Consider the following 15,024-nt stretch of genomic DNA (forward strand, 5'->3'; position numbering starts at 1 on the left):
AGGACAGTGATGGTAAACCTTTTAGATGGTAAATCAAACCCTGGTCCAAGTGCCGTGCCACTCCCCTCCCACCTTACCCTACACTGGGCTGCTGAGCAGAGGGGAAGGTGATGTGAAAAAATGTCATCAGACATAGTGGAAAGAGTCTCTCTGCCTTTCTAGTAATGAACTCTGGGGATGTGAAGAGGGTGGTCAAGTGCCCACAAAGAGAGCTCTGTGTTCCATTTTTGGCCCGAGTGCCATAGGTTCCCCATCACTGCCCTAGGACCATAAAGTTAATAGCAAAAGCTCATTTGCATTAGCAGAGGTATTTATCTTCATACGGATTAGACTGCAGGTCTGTCTTCTCCTTCTAGCCTCCACACACCCACCACTCATCCCTAAGAAAGAAAGAAAAGTTTGCAAAGGCCAATTAAAGTATCTTATTTATTACTTCATCACAACTTTGGGAGAGTTAAATAAAACAACTCATGTAAAACATTCAAAGTTCTATAAACTATATAAGATATAAAACATTTTTTTAAAAGAAGATACTGTTTATGTTGGAGAAATCCAATGACCCATGTACCTTAGAGATGTCTGATTTTTTCAGGATGCCAAAGAATGACTTTGGCAGCGATGTGGTTACTGTGTTCTTCCTCCAAACCCCAGGATTTGCACGGGGTCTGAGGGTTGTGACCCAGAATTTGTACTTTTGGCATAGATCCCATTACAAAAACTATTTCCCTTTCTGATGAACTGTGGGATGGAATGCATTCCCTGGCATTGCTTACCCCCATCCAGCTGATCCATTGTATACAGAAAAATGAATGAGATTAGGGCTACTCTTACCAAAGTTATTAAGAGCCTATTCTCTGCAGAGTTCCCTATGCCTCTGCTTAGCCTATTGAATTCCCACAAGAGTCCTAGGCAAAAGCTGCCCTTCCACACAGAGGCAGCCAGCAGCTGTAAATCATAAAGGAAAAATCCAAGATCCTCTAAAGCCTGGTAGAAGAGTTAAGAGTTGAGAAACATGACTCCATGCCTCCTACTTCCTGGGAAAAAAGAGAGCCTTGCAGGTTTGATTTTGTCTTTTCTCAAGTGGATAAAGAACTGCTCAACCCCTCCTAGGATGCCCAAAGACGTTGCTGCTTTGAAGACTGTGGCTTTGGTCTTCCTGTCTCTCTCAACCTAGTCTTAGACTTAGTTTCCATCATTCCCTCTGACATTTTCCGATGTTGGCTGGGAAAGCTGAGCTAGGTCTTCTTTCTCCTGAGGACTTTCAACAGGAGCTCACCTCCCACCAATGTGTCAGCTTTGCTGAACTGCTTGTTGATTGCAGCCAACTGGAAAGCCAGCTGTCCACCTCTGTGTCCACTGGTAAGCTTTCACTGATGGGACTTGTTTATCCTCTCTCTCTCTCTCTCTCTCCAGGACCTGCTGCCTTGCTCACCTACCTGATGATTCTGAATGTGGAGAAAATGACTTAGAGCAGTCTAATCTGTGGTGTTAAGGCAGATCACAAATTTTATTTATTAGCTGTTTATTTTCCCTTAAGTTTACAAATAACGCTGCAAAAGAAAAAAATTACTAGAGCAGAAGTTTGGTATGTTTGTGCATGTGCATTTACAAAGTCATTTGCTAGGAAAGTAAACTTCCCAGGGAGCAGTAACAGTAAAAAGGTTGTTCTGGACAAATCTGGTCCAGGAATATTTTTTCAAGGGGTTGGGGAATAATTTAAGACAGTCAGTAATCCCTACTAGTATGGATCACAGAGACAATATCTTGATATCTTTCATTCAATTGATTTATTTCAGGGTCTCTTAAGTATAAAGCCCAAACATTAAAAATAAATAAATAAAAGCTTTGTTGTGTTCTTAGCCTAAAGTTGTCTTGAAGGTGGGGTTATTTCTTCAATTAAATTAGATGTTACCTTTTCAGATGAAACGAACAGACTGAAAATACAAATTAAATTTCATCCAACCTACATGTGTTGATTAGCTGAAGAGAGTAGGGGGTTAAGTTTTCAGAAATCAGCCAATGCTTTGCTTTCCTTTTGTCTTTTTTTCCTTTTTTTTCTTTTACAAAGGTAAAAATAATCTCATGTTTCTCATTCATGGAGAAATTTAGGAGTTTTATTTGCAACTAGGGATCTGTCTGATGAACAATTAAGTGATTTGCTAGAATGACCAGGATTTAGGCTTTGAGGGAAAATCCAGCTGAACTAAATTGATAAAGCTGCCTGTCTACCAGGAGGAAAGTTTTAATTCCATTGAAGAGAGATATCTCTGCTTATCAGAATCACTTGGTTATTGTGTAAATGTCTTCAGATGGCAAAGCCATTGTTGCTGTGAATGGTACCAAGAGTTGGATCATACATGAATGAAAAAGACATAGAAAAAAATTATACCTTTTATCCAGCTCCTAGTCTATTATTTCCTAAGATTTTTTTTTGGTGTGTGGCAAAACTTATCCATTAATTAATGCTAAATATCCTCTCCACATGAATTGTGTGTCGTATGTTTTGATATATGTGATAACTTAATCTCGTGTGATGTATACATTATACCTTGTTTACTCTAAAAAGTTAAATATCTACACATAATCTGAGGTACTCATGTGCACTAGGTGGGGGGGGGGGAATGAGGGATGACTGCTCAGGTTCAAGATGTCCATTTTCATTTCCAAAGGGAACTCGAGGTGAAAAATCTTCCTACAAATTTGAATCACTAAAGTATCTATAACTTTTTAGTTTAGAAGAATTACCCTGGGTCTCTGAGACATTAAGTGATTTGGTCAAGATTTCATAATTAGAGTGTGTCAGAGATGGTACTTAAATTCAAATCTTCTTTACTCTGACTCAAGCAATTATTACTATGCCAACCTGTCTTTATATGTATGATTGCCCCCAAATTACTGATTTTTTTTAGATTCAAACTCTCTGGCACAGAATGAGTACAGTATAGTTTGTACTGAAATCAAATTAAAAAATAAGTAGAATCTCCTTTGGAGAATATTTTTTTTATTTTTACTTTATACATTTTGAATTTACCTTAAAGGGAAAGGAGTGGTGGGGTGGGGAGAAAAGGGAACTGGCATTTCTTAATCACTTAATTTTATGAGTCAGGGTTGTGCTAATTGCTTTTGTTGATTTTATCTCATTTGAGTTTTCTGACAATCTGTAAGATGGGGTGATGATACTGACTCCATTTTATACTTGAGAAAACTGAGGCAGAGAAATTTAAGTGACTCATCCATGATCACATAGTAAGAATCAGGGTAAATCTGAAATCTTTATGATTCCAAGCCCAGAGTTCCATCAGTTCCATCACTTATAAATGATTGGGTCAGACTGAATTGCAAAGCACTGTGTTACTTCAGAAATAGAAATAATGAAAGATAAGAGCTCTGTGCCATTTTAATTTTGTTTACACTAGAGATATGGAACTGAAAATTTGTAACTGACTCTACTTTTACCCCTTTCACAATGAGTCTTTTTCAGTGAAGTTCAAACTATATTATTCAAATTAGTCACCCAATGGAGATCCAGTGAGTTCAGTGACTGCATCACAGTCTTTCTCTCTACCCTTTATTCTGGGCTCCTGTTAAGAGATTTCATTTATATTCGTATTCTCTCAAATAGCATAACTTCCTATTTCTTTACTCCTCGATATTTCCATGACCACTTCCTCCTCTACTGCAGTTCTCTTATACACACAGGTTATAGCCTTGACACTAGTATCACTCTCTAGGATTCCACTTCCATGTTCATTAAGTCTGAAATTCCAGTATCTGATTTTTTTTCTTTGCTCACTCTGAATTACTGACCCTTACTTTGCTTTTTAATCTCACTAAAACCTCCAATCCTTACATTCCACAGTTCTTCCTCATGCCATCATTCTTGAACTGGTCATACTCTCTTTCCTTCTCTCTCCTGACACTTTTGGTAAATCAGTTCAACTCAACTCTATCAAATGCCTTATTTTCTTGTCCATCACATTTTCCTAAATCACAGCCTTGCATTATTCAAAATAAATTTATATCCACTTCCCTTGTATTGACTTGTTGCTGAATGGAGGAGCAATACCCCACAAAAGCCATGCTCATTTGGTCCTTTACAAATTTATGTTATATTATGTCAACTCAGTCCTCACCTTCCTAAATGTTTGACTATCTCATTAACCAAAATGGCTATTCTAAATCTATTTTTTTATTCCTCCTAAAGCTTCCCAAGGCACCCTCTCACTCTATCTTCTCAGCTAAGGACCAGATATGATATTTAATTAAAAAAATGGAAGCTTTGCCTCCTCCTCTCCCATAATCCATACCTCTTCCCCTACAATATTTTCCTTCACCCCAGTCTCAAAGGAAGAAATCTTCCTCTTTTCCAAGGCAAATCCTTTTACTCACAATCAGATCCTATTCCATCTTCTTCAGCGAATTGCCCCTATAATCTATACTCCTTCTATTATCTTTCATCTATTCCTGTTTTTTGGCTCCTTTCCTGTTACCATCAAACCTAGCTTCTAATCCTCATCCTTAAAACAAAAAAATCCTTTTCTCTATCATATCATCCTTTTAGTTACTCTCCAATTAGTTACATCTCCTCCTCTTCCTATCTAGACTTCACCCTTCAACCGAAACTACTCTCTGTAAAATTGTCAATGACATCTTAATTTCCAAATCTAATTTTCTTTCCCCAAACCTCATCATTCTTCTTTGTTTTAAACCCTTACCTTCCATTTTAGAATCAATATTGTGTATTTCTTCCAAGGCAGAAGAGTGATAAGAGCTAGGCAATGGGGGTTAGGTGACCTGTCCAAGGTCACATTGCCATATTTGAACCCAGGACTTCCCGTCTCTAGGCCTGGCTCTCAATCCATTGAGCCACCCAGCTTCCCTCCGCCTCATCCTTCTTAATTTCTCTTTACTCTTTGACACTATCACATTCTCCTAAATTATTGAAATCAGAACATGTCCAGTGATCATGAGTGTCCCCCCAAATTTTTTCCCTAGTACCTCTTCTTTCTCTCTAAAGCTTAGTGAAAAACCTGCCACATGCATACAGTTAATCAGTGATTATTGACTGACTGACTTGACTACCTTGCTCAAAGCCAAGCAGGTAGAAAATAAAAGACCTGAGTATCAAACCCAGGTTCTATAACTCTAAGGGAGGTTTCCCTACTCAATCTACAGTGATAACCTAGGTATATAATAATTATTAGAAGATAATTATAACAAAATAAGGTAATCTCCTTAGCCTAGAAGTTAAAGCTTTATTCAGTAGGATCCCTACATATCTTCAGTGTTTCATTTCATACTATTAACAACTAATAAAAGTGAATAGAGCAATGGACTTGGAGCAAAGAATTCCTGAGTTCAAGTATAGTCTCATTTACTCCCTAGCTGGGTGAAGCTAGAAAAGTCATTTAATTTTATTCTGTCTCAGTTTAATTATCTATAGAATGGGGCTAATCAGAGCACCTAAATCCTAAGGCTACTGTGAAGATAAAATAAGAGACTAATTGCAAAGTACTTTGTAAATCATGAAAGTCTTTATTCTTTCTCTCTCAGTATGTATATGTATTATATATATGTGTGTGTGTGTGTATAGAGATAGTTATAGATAGATAGATAGATCTATATATTTTATTTATTTTATATACATATTTTTATTTTATATATATTGTATTTTATATATAATATATACTATGAAACTTTATATAAAAGTTATAGATACATATAGATCTATAAATGTTAACTATGATTAATATGATAGTGAGAATTCTTACTTTCCTTCATCAATTCTATATTATAGGTGTATGTACTGTACTACTTACTAGCTATTTCCCAAATATCTCTCACTTTTATGCATTTACAACCTTGTTTCTAGTACTTAGAAAACACTACATCTCTACCTCTATTCCTCAGGAGGCTTGCTATCCCCCAAGATACTACCTTCTTAGGGAAGCCCTCCTTGATTAATAATTCTTCTCTGACTTCAAGTTGTTCATTCTCTCTACTTCAATTTTCCTTGTATAATTCTTATTTGTGTATCTACCATATATTCCTGATATAACATAATCTCCTTTGAGGGAGGAGGCTATTTTGTTTTTATCTGTATCCCATGTCTGTTCTTGACCTTTTAAATGCCAGTATTCTGCTGATAATATGTTACTCCTCTGAGATATAGAATGTAAGAGCCTCTGAAGAATTGAAAATGAGCATCACTGTACATAAAACACTTAAAGGAATGATGTGGGTTCCCTGATTATTTGAATTTAATCTTTAATGGCACATTTAATTAAATTGAAACATTATAATCTCTTTAAAAATATCACATAAAAGTCAGTGGAGAATTTCATCATAGATGTGTACAAGTTGCCACAGATTTCAAATGGGAATCTTTGAAGATCAGGAGAGGAAAATGGATGTCATCAGAGAAATGTATGATAGGAAAACAAGGTTTTGAAAGAGGTAGATGGCAGGTAAATAGCCTAATTGATAAGCTTGTACTTTCACAGGGTTAGAGGAAAGTGAGTAAGACACCTAGCATCCTTGGACAATCACTTAACTAAATTTAGAGGATTACACACAAAAGCATGGCTAGATACATAGGGATTATGATCTGGTAATGTGAAGAGGAGGGAATATCCCATTTAAGGATGCTTTTGAATATTCAAATAAATCTATGATCACATCTTTCCCACTTACAATGAAGGTCACAATCCATCTATAAGAAGAGCAGAATCTATTCACACCTGACCATTTTGTGCACCTCTTGTTCAAGTCTTCCCCAAATTTTTCACAAGGGATTCACTTGAGATGAGTTCTTCATTGATTATTCTGTTGAGCTGGAGAATATTGAGCCAGTCAACAGATATTTATTGTGTCTCCTATAAGTCAGACATTGTGCTGGAGATAAAAGAAAAGCAGAACATAGTATCTACTCTCATGTCTAATGAAGGGACAGCATGAATTCAATTCTGTACCAATAAAGTATAGACAGGAAAAACCAACAGAAGGAACCTATATTGTGTATTTATTATAAAAGGGCTCTTTATTCCCATTTACTCCAGAAATATTTGAGTCATTTAGATTTGTGGGGAATCAAGAAAAATTGTAGATTATGTAGATTAAGGACTGAATTTCATCCCTGACTTTTTGATCTTCCTTTACCTTTTGATCTATTTTTCTTTGTAGGTCATTGTTTTTATCTTTTACTTTCTTTGCCTTATTTTCAAGCTGGTCAATTCTGGCTTTTAAATCACTATTTTCTTGTTTTAGTTCATGTGCCTCTATTTCTAGCTCATCTATTTTACTTTTTTAAGTAATTTTCCCAATTTTCTTCAACTTCTCTTGTTTTTTGAAAATTTTTTTGAGTTCTTCCAAAGCCTGAGTCTAATTCACTGGAATTCCTGAGTTTTTGCATGGGGTTCCTTGGTCTTCCTCTATTCATTTGTTCTTTACCTGAATAGAAGCAGTCAATTTTAATTTCTTTTTTCTTTTTATGTTGTTTACTCACATTTTCTCCTTCTTTCCCCCCCCCCTCCTTATTGGCTGTATTCTTGTTCCTCTGTTTATTTGCTGTATCTATGAGTTTGGGCTTTTCTGCCCTGAAGGGTCTTCTTCTCAGCTCAGCTGATTAATTGGATTAGGCCTATGGAGCTGACCAGTTGTATTAATGTGCCCTGAGAAGAGATCTTTCCCAGCTGCCAGCAGAGGCTGAAGGTGAAGGTGTGGAGGCTGAAGGTAGTTACCCTCAGTCCTCTTCTCTACTCCTTTCTACCAGTTGCCTCCCTGCCAGCTGCTTGATCAGAGCCCTGAGCTTCCTGTGGTGGTACCAAAGTATTCCATCTCAAGCCAGATTACTGCCTTGGGTCTCATTACAGTAGGTGAGGAAAGGGCATTGGATCTTTCCCTTATATCCCAGAATTTGACTTTATCTGCATACCTTTCAGTTTGGATCAAGTAGGAGAGACCTGTGCCTCTGTCTTACTGTTGAGTTTGGCTTTCTTTCTATTTTGTACACTTGCTCTTCTGGTTGTTTACTAACTCTGTGAGATTGAGTTTTTCTGCCCTCTAGAGGCTTCTTCTCTGCACTACTGATAAACTGGATTAAGCCAGTTGAGCTGATCTGCAGAATTTAATGTGCCCTGAGGCCAAAACTTCCAGAGCCTAAAATGAAGGTGTGGGGCTGAAGGCTGCATCCAGTCTGCCTTCTTCTTCTCTGCTTCTTTCTCCTCTAGCTGTCTCCTTGGCAGCTGTGGTCAGAGCCCTGAGCTTTGTGTAGTTGTGCTAGCAAGGCACTCCATCCTGGTTGGAGCCCTCACCCTGAGATCCCACCAACCACTGGAGTCTCAGCCTAGTAGGTAGGGGAAGGGCCCTGGGACTTTCCTTCTTTCTTTTCCTTAAATCAGAGAATTCAACTTTCTCTGCACACCTTTTAATTTGAATCAACCACAGCTCTGTTTTATTGTTGGATTTGGTTTTCTGTCACCCTTGAAGTGCTTTGTTTTTGATTGGTATGGAAGGGTTTTCATAGAGGAATCTGCTTCAAAGCCACCATCTTGACTGCACCCCAGATGATGTGAATTGAGTAGATGATAGACTTTAAAATAGAATTCCAAGTAAGTCAGGGTAACTAGGAGGTGAAGATGAGGAGGGAAAACACTCAATCCTCAGGGGAAATGTCAGTGAAAATTCCCACAGTCAAAGATAGAATGGATGAAAGAGAATGAGAAGTCAAAGATGACAATGGGCTGAAAGACTTTTAGAAATTAGTGTACAAATCAGTTGTGATAATTTTAGTATTTTGTATTTATCCAAATAATCAACATGCATTTATTAAGCAATTACTGGGTAGAAAGAACTATAGTTGGGGATATGCTTTTTAAAATGAAATAATCCTTTTTTAAAAGGATTTTTAAATACTTATCTATTGTTGTTATGATTATTGTTAATTTTAAAATGTTTGCATTAACTATAAAAAGAAGTATAGGTATGCAAGCATATTTTAATTAAAAGTATAGTTTAATAAGATAATGATGAACATGCAAGATTAGACAATAGTAAAAAATATACAAAAGAAAAATATTGTGTATATATATATATATATATATATATTTAAACTTCTACTATTAATGGATTTATCCATCTCCAAAAATGTTCTAATTGACTATAAAAATGAATAAGATCACACTATCCTTTTTTCATCATCCTGCTACTCTTTAGACATTTTCAAATCATCATATGAAAGGCACTATACTTATTTTGGTCTCAATTTCTTTCTTTATCAATAACATGAAAAACTTGGATTTGATGAGCTCATGTGGCCTCCTCCATGTTTAACATTCTGTGACTCTGTATTATAAAGACTCAATATTTCGAGTTGCTGGGATTTGAAATTTTGATATTGGTAAGGAGAACTTATCACAATCTTCCTATTAAAGGAAAAAAATAATTGTTTAAGCAAGTAAAGTTTTTGTAAAACAAGTAGTTATTTTGGGTAGTGAAGAGAGAAGTCTAAAAACCAAACAAACCAATCTGTTATCCTGAAGCATATGAATTCCAGCAATAAATTTGCTAATTGAAACTTACTTTGATCTTTGGGTAAAAGTGTTAAAAATTTATTTCAGCTTCATGTCACTTATCCTTTTCACTGCGATCAAATGCATAAGAGGCCCCTAATGGGTACTGATTATAAAAGAACTCTTTATTCCCATTCACTCCAGAAATATTTGAATCTCTATTTTGTAGAAGAAACTTAAAGATTTAAAAATGATGGCATAGTATTTACCATCAACAAAATGAAAGCTTAGAGTTTAATAAGAACAGGAAAGTAATAAAATAGAGAACTGGCCTCAAGACTAGGAAGACCTGAGTTCTGATTGTTCTTTTGACATTTATTGCTTGTTTGACCCTAGATAATTCATAATCTCTCAGGGTTTTAGATAATTCTCTCACAAGGGAGTTCCCCATACCAATTCAATCTTTGGTCCTTTTTCTGTCCCTAATAAAATAGATAGAAGCAACTACCTAAAACAAATAATTATATCCCTTTTTTGGGTAAATGTGTTATGATATCTTTTATGTAGACATTCACAATCTGGTCTCTCCTCCCTTAACCAAAAAGATAAGAAGAATCTGCAAGATTACATTATTTTCTCACATTAGTCAATTTCACTATAGAATCTAGCGTACTGCCTTAAGGACACATAGTAGGCACTCAACAAAATTTTGGTTCCATCAAGTGTGTAAAAGCATGGGGAGGGAAAAAGACCTAGAGTTTTTAATGGGTTGTATATTGTATATTCAAGGAGTTGCATCTGTCTTATTCAGCCCAAAACATAACAAAAAAAAAATGCCACACACCCTTCCTCTACACATTCTATTGTCCTTTGTGAGTGGTATTCTTGTTAACAGAAGTTTTCTTGCATATTAAAATAAAGATTCTTCTTCAAACCTGGCTTATCTGATTTCAGAAAGCAGTCATAATGGGAGGCTGTCTGTAAACTCCATGAAGCTTATTGGTCTCTCAGTTTCCAGGCAGTACCAAAAGTGATCAATATTCCAAAATGTCTTTAAGTATGCTTTGGTCCAAGGCAGCTTTCTTAAAGGTCTTCATTTCCCTGCTGAGAATGTTTTTCAAGATTTAAAACAATGGCACTTATTCAGAGTCATGTGTTTGAAGTCTGTAAACATCTACCATCCTGGGATGAAAACATTTCAGAGGTGCTCAGAATCAATTTAATTGATTCAGTATGGTTTTTGGAAACAGGCAGCAGACTGTAGGGAGGTGGGACACCTGGCTTTCAGTCTTGCTTTTGCTTTACCTAGTTGTGCAGTGTGAAGTTTAGCACCTTTTTTCCCCTCCCTTATCTGTAAAGTTAGGATTTCAAAAGTTTGCTCCACTTATCTTAGAATTGAGTTACTATTAAAATTTTAGAGCCTCTGACTCTATTAGAACTTCTGAGGTCACCTGGTCAAAGATGAACTGTCAAGAATATGCACTTGAACAAGAATCCTCCCCCAACATCCTTCACAAGTCTTCAATCAACCTTTGTTTGAAGAGCCTCCCTGCACTAAGGTTGAATCCTCTGCCTTGGTGTATAAATCCTCTTTTGGACATCCTTCTTTTGGAATTCCTAAATTGTTAGCATTTATTTTTTCTCATTCTCTTATCCTCACTCTATCCAGTCTAAATTTGTCTCTCTAAAACTTTCACCTGTTGGTCCCTTCAGTTCCCTGAGATGGTAAGTGAAGCCCTGGGCAGTAGTAAACTGATTGTGACACTCTGCTTAAACAACAGCAGTATAGATTTGATTATGGTCCCAGAAAGGGGAGGATGGGCAAGAGGAAGGGCAAATGGCAAAAAGATTGCAGAGGTATATATATATATGCAATATATGTATATGATGAGGTTAGCAGAAGTTGATTAGATGCCATGGTTCTTGTCAGAAATTCACCACTCACTCTGGGAACAAATTAGACTTACACAAATGGAGAATCATGTTCTGTGCCACTTAGCTGTCCTACATTTGCCTGTAGAGGATTAAAGTAAAGAAGCAACTTTTTATCTTTAGATTATAGAATGGTTTCCTAAGATTAGGATAAGATATATTTAGGAATAGCCAAGGATCTAATCTTTTAAAGGCTTTGTCTAGGGAACCTCAGGAACTGCTATTCAGCTGAAGCAATTGGACTAATCCAATATTTATGCGTGGTTTTCACTGATGGTATACAATATTAATGCTAGTGTGAATTGTAAAAACTGTTTAATTCTGTATCTTCACCATTCAGCAAAATGTCTGAATAAAATTTGCTATTGAAAGGAACTGAGATCAGTATAATTGCTAGTGGTGAGGAAGAAGCCAGGCTGTCATCTAGGATGCCTGATACTAAGAATCTGTAGCTTCTGTAAACTGATGCACAATCTCTACAGAACTTAAAACCCTCTTCCCCTGAGAGGGAGCACACCAAAGGGGTACCATGCCCAAAATAGAACCCTATAGGACCCAAATCCCTCTGTTCCCAAGAGGAAGACTAACAGAGATACTATATGAAACATGAGTCCTATGAGATTCAGATCTCTCTTTCCACAAGAGAAGGAATATTAGAGATAAAATATCTTTGAAATCAAAGTAATCCACATGAGCAAATTAGCCTAATGCCAAGAAGCTCAAAGTTAAGCCAACCAGTGGCTGCATATATAATTCTAGCTAAGGAGAGGTATGAAAAGGAACTGGAAGGGGGCTGTTCCACGGAGGTGTCTGGGTATGGTATGGACAATTGGGGTGGGAGCAGGTCATGCATCACCAGGTGTAATGGGGAAATGAGGATACTTTGGTACATATTTTGAGGTACAACAACATGTTTTTAGCGTAAGTGAGTGTGAAGTTATCAATTTCCCAAGCTTTGGAATTTTAAAAAAAGTGTACAAAGTTTAACACAGCCATTGCCTGTCAAAGTTTAATAATAAACAGTTCCAAAATGACTCAAGCTAACAGAGCTAGAGAATGTGAGACCCAGACTATTTTTGGAAAATGCAAGGTTGCTTAGTGATCTCATCCCAGAGTTGATGAGAGCTGGCTGGTGGGATGATCCATTGGCTGGTGGGACCCAAGTTCAGGCCAGTATCTCAGGACTATGAGAGCTTGTTTCTATGGTTACTTCATCCAGGCTGTTTAGATCATACTTTGAAAGACAAAAAGTTTCTTCAAGTCACTCTGGGTCCCATGTAAGTAGAATCCATCTCACACATCTTCAACAACAATGTAGTAGGGCAACTGAAACATATCAAGACAATCTATTCATATTTTATTTTAAAGACCATTTCTTCCAAATCCTGCCTCAATGATTTTCACTGGCTATCCCCCTTTCCTGAAATTTTCTCCTCCCTCAATTCCCTCCTGATTTCCTTTAAGTCTCAACTAAAATCTTGCCATCTTCAAAAAGCTTTTTCCCAGTCCTTAATTTTAGGATTAATTGCCTACCCTATTAAATGACCTTATATTTGTCCTGAATGTGTCATGTTTGTACAGAATTGTTTGCATATTTTGCTACAACCCTCTCCACCCATTAGCCTGTGAACTCATTAAGAATAGAACTTGTTTTATTTTGATATCATTGTTGGTTTTTTTTTTTTTGCTTTATTTATATCCCCAGTGAATACTTAGTTCCTTGCACAGTGGAGATGAATAATAAATAATTTTATTTTCATTTGATTTACATTATATATAATTTTTATTTGCTAATTTAAATATGCATTGTGTTGAATAGAGTATGAACCCTTAAGTAGAATATAAACTCCTTGATGGCAGGGATTACAGTGACTAGCACAAAGTAAATATTTAATTTTTTTAATATTTAGTAAAAAGTTTATTCAGGAGTCTTGGTCAAGGTAGATCAAGGCAGAGTAGATAAATTATGACAAGGAACAGAAGTCATGGTCTAAACGTGAATTAAAAATATTGTGTTTTGTAAGAAATATGAGTTTTGACCTTTCTACCAATTAAAACCCAAAGTAAGTATTGTCCAACATGAAATTCTCAAGTTTCTACCCTCAAATATGACCAGTTTCTTCTCTTGGTTAGCAGACCTACTTTATTGAATACCATCAGAGTCAATATTAAAAATGGTACCTAAATGAAAGTGAAGCTACTCTAACATGGAAGGAGTTATTTCTTCCTAGTGCCTGAGGGAGTTGAAGTAATATCTATCTTAAAATTTGAGCTGTTGTTAGATTCCTGATAAGTTCCTGGCAATCTGCTATGGGTTACCTTCAGGGATGAAATCCAAGCTTCAAGACCCAAGTAAAGCTATACATATGCATATACACATACATATAGGTTTATGTGTGTATATCTATCTTGTTTGCTGTCCTTGGTACTTGAAGAGGACTGAAATGACATCACTAGATAGAGTGATAAGTATATGGATCCATAGATAGATAGATAGATACCACTATAGACATACACACACACACACACACACACACATATATATATATATACATATATATATATATGGCATATATCTTTATATACTTAAATAAAACATTTCCCTAATATGTTATAATGATACCTAGTATTTTATTTTATATTTATAATTAGATAAAAGCAGTGTATCAAAGATTCTCTGAAAGGAGGCAGTATGGCAACAATGCAAATAAAGTGAGTCTCAAAAAATTGCAAGCTATTCATTCTGTAAACTATGACCAGATACTTCATTTTCCTTGGCATCAGTGAGATGGAAAGGAGAGAGATAGAAAGTAAATAATTATATATTTGTGTAATATTACTATATTCATACATATTAATATTATGACAAATTTACTTGCAAAACATTTAACATAGGCAATCCCTTTTGTTTTCCATAGCAATCATAGGAGTTATGTCCTATTATTACCTCCATTTTACAGAGATGGAAACAGAGGCAGAAAAAGAATAAGTGATTTGCCCCCAATCACATGGCTATTAAGTATCTAAAGCTAGAATTGAATTCATGTTCTTTTGGTTCTAACCTCAATACTTAATCAAGGTACCACCTTAGTGCCTGAATGAGGTGCCCAGTTCCAAGTTCTATTCTCAGAAGCATCACTATTAATGAGCTGATAGACTGGTGAACCAAGGCTTCTGGTTGTTCTCTCCTTTGTCTCTCTCCCCTTTACTCTGTCCCATGCTTTCCTCCCAGTCCTCCATGTCCTCCATCAGCCTTATTGAGTATGGTCCCAATGTATTTTGGATATTGTGTCTGACTGCATTACATGAATTTGAAAGCACATCTTAGACATGAACTTCTTCATGAAGATTTATGTGCCATCAACTTTGATTTTATTCAGAACATTTAAAATATCCTATTTCAAACTGAACTGGGGATAATGGAAAGGTGGAAGGAGATGTCATTAGCATCAAAATCTACTGTGGTAAAATATCTCTCAACTTGATTGTTTTCAGAATTATCAGTCAAAAAATTAATTTATACACCAGTATATACACACCTCTATGAAGGCATTAGCAAATATGAAAGAAATAGGAAAAACAC

The 15,024-nt window shown here is 36.1% G+C and overlaps 1 protein-coding gene across 1 annotated transcript in view; it reads left to right on the top strand.

The window, feature by feature from the left end:
- Nucleotides 1–1,214: 1,214 nt before the first annotated feature.
- Nucleotides 1,215–15,024, top strand: part of ANO3 (anoctamin 3) — a 575,082-nt gene continuing 561,272 nt past the window's right edge. The window contains exon 1 of the mRNA XM_044681841.1: nt 1,215–1,359. Within this exon, the coding sequence (XP_044537776.1) occupies nt 1,215–1,359 (145 nt within the window). The remainder of the gene's footprint in view (nt 1,360–15,024) is intronic.

The sequence above is a fragment of the Gracilinanus agilis genome, chromosome 6, assembly GCF_016433145.1.
Source record: "Gracilinanus agilis isolate LMUSP501 chromosome 6, AgileGrace, whole genome shotgun sequence".
NCBI classification, from domain to species: domain Eukaryota; kingdom Metazoa; phylum Chordata; class Mammalia; order Didelphimorphia; family Didelphidae; genus Gracilinanus; species Gracilinanus agilis.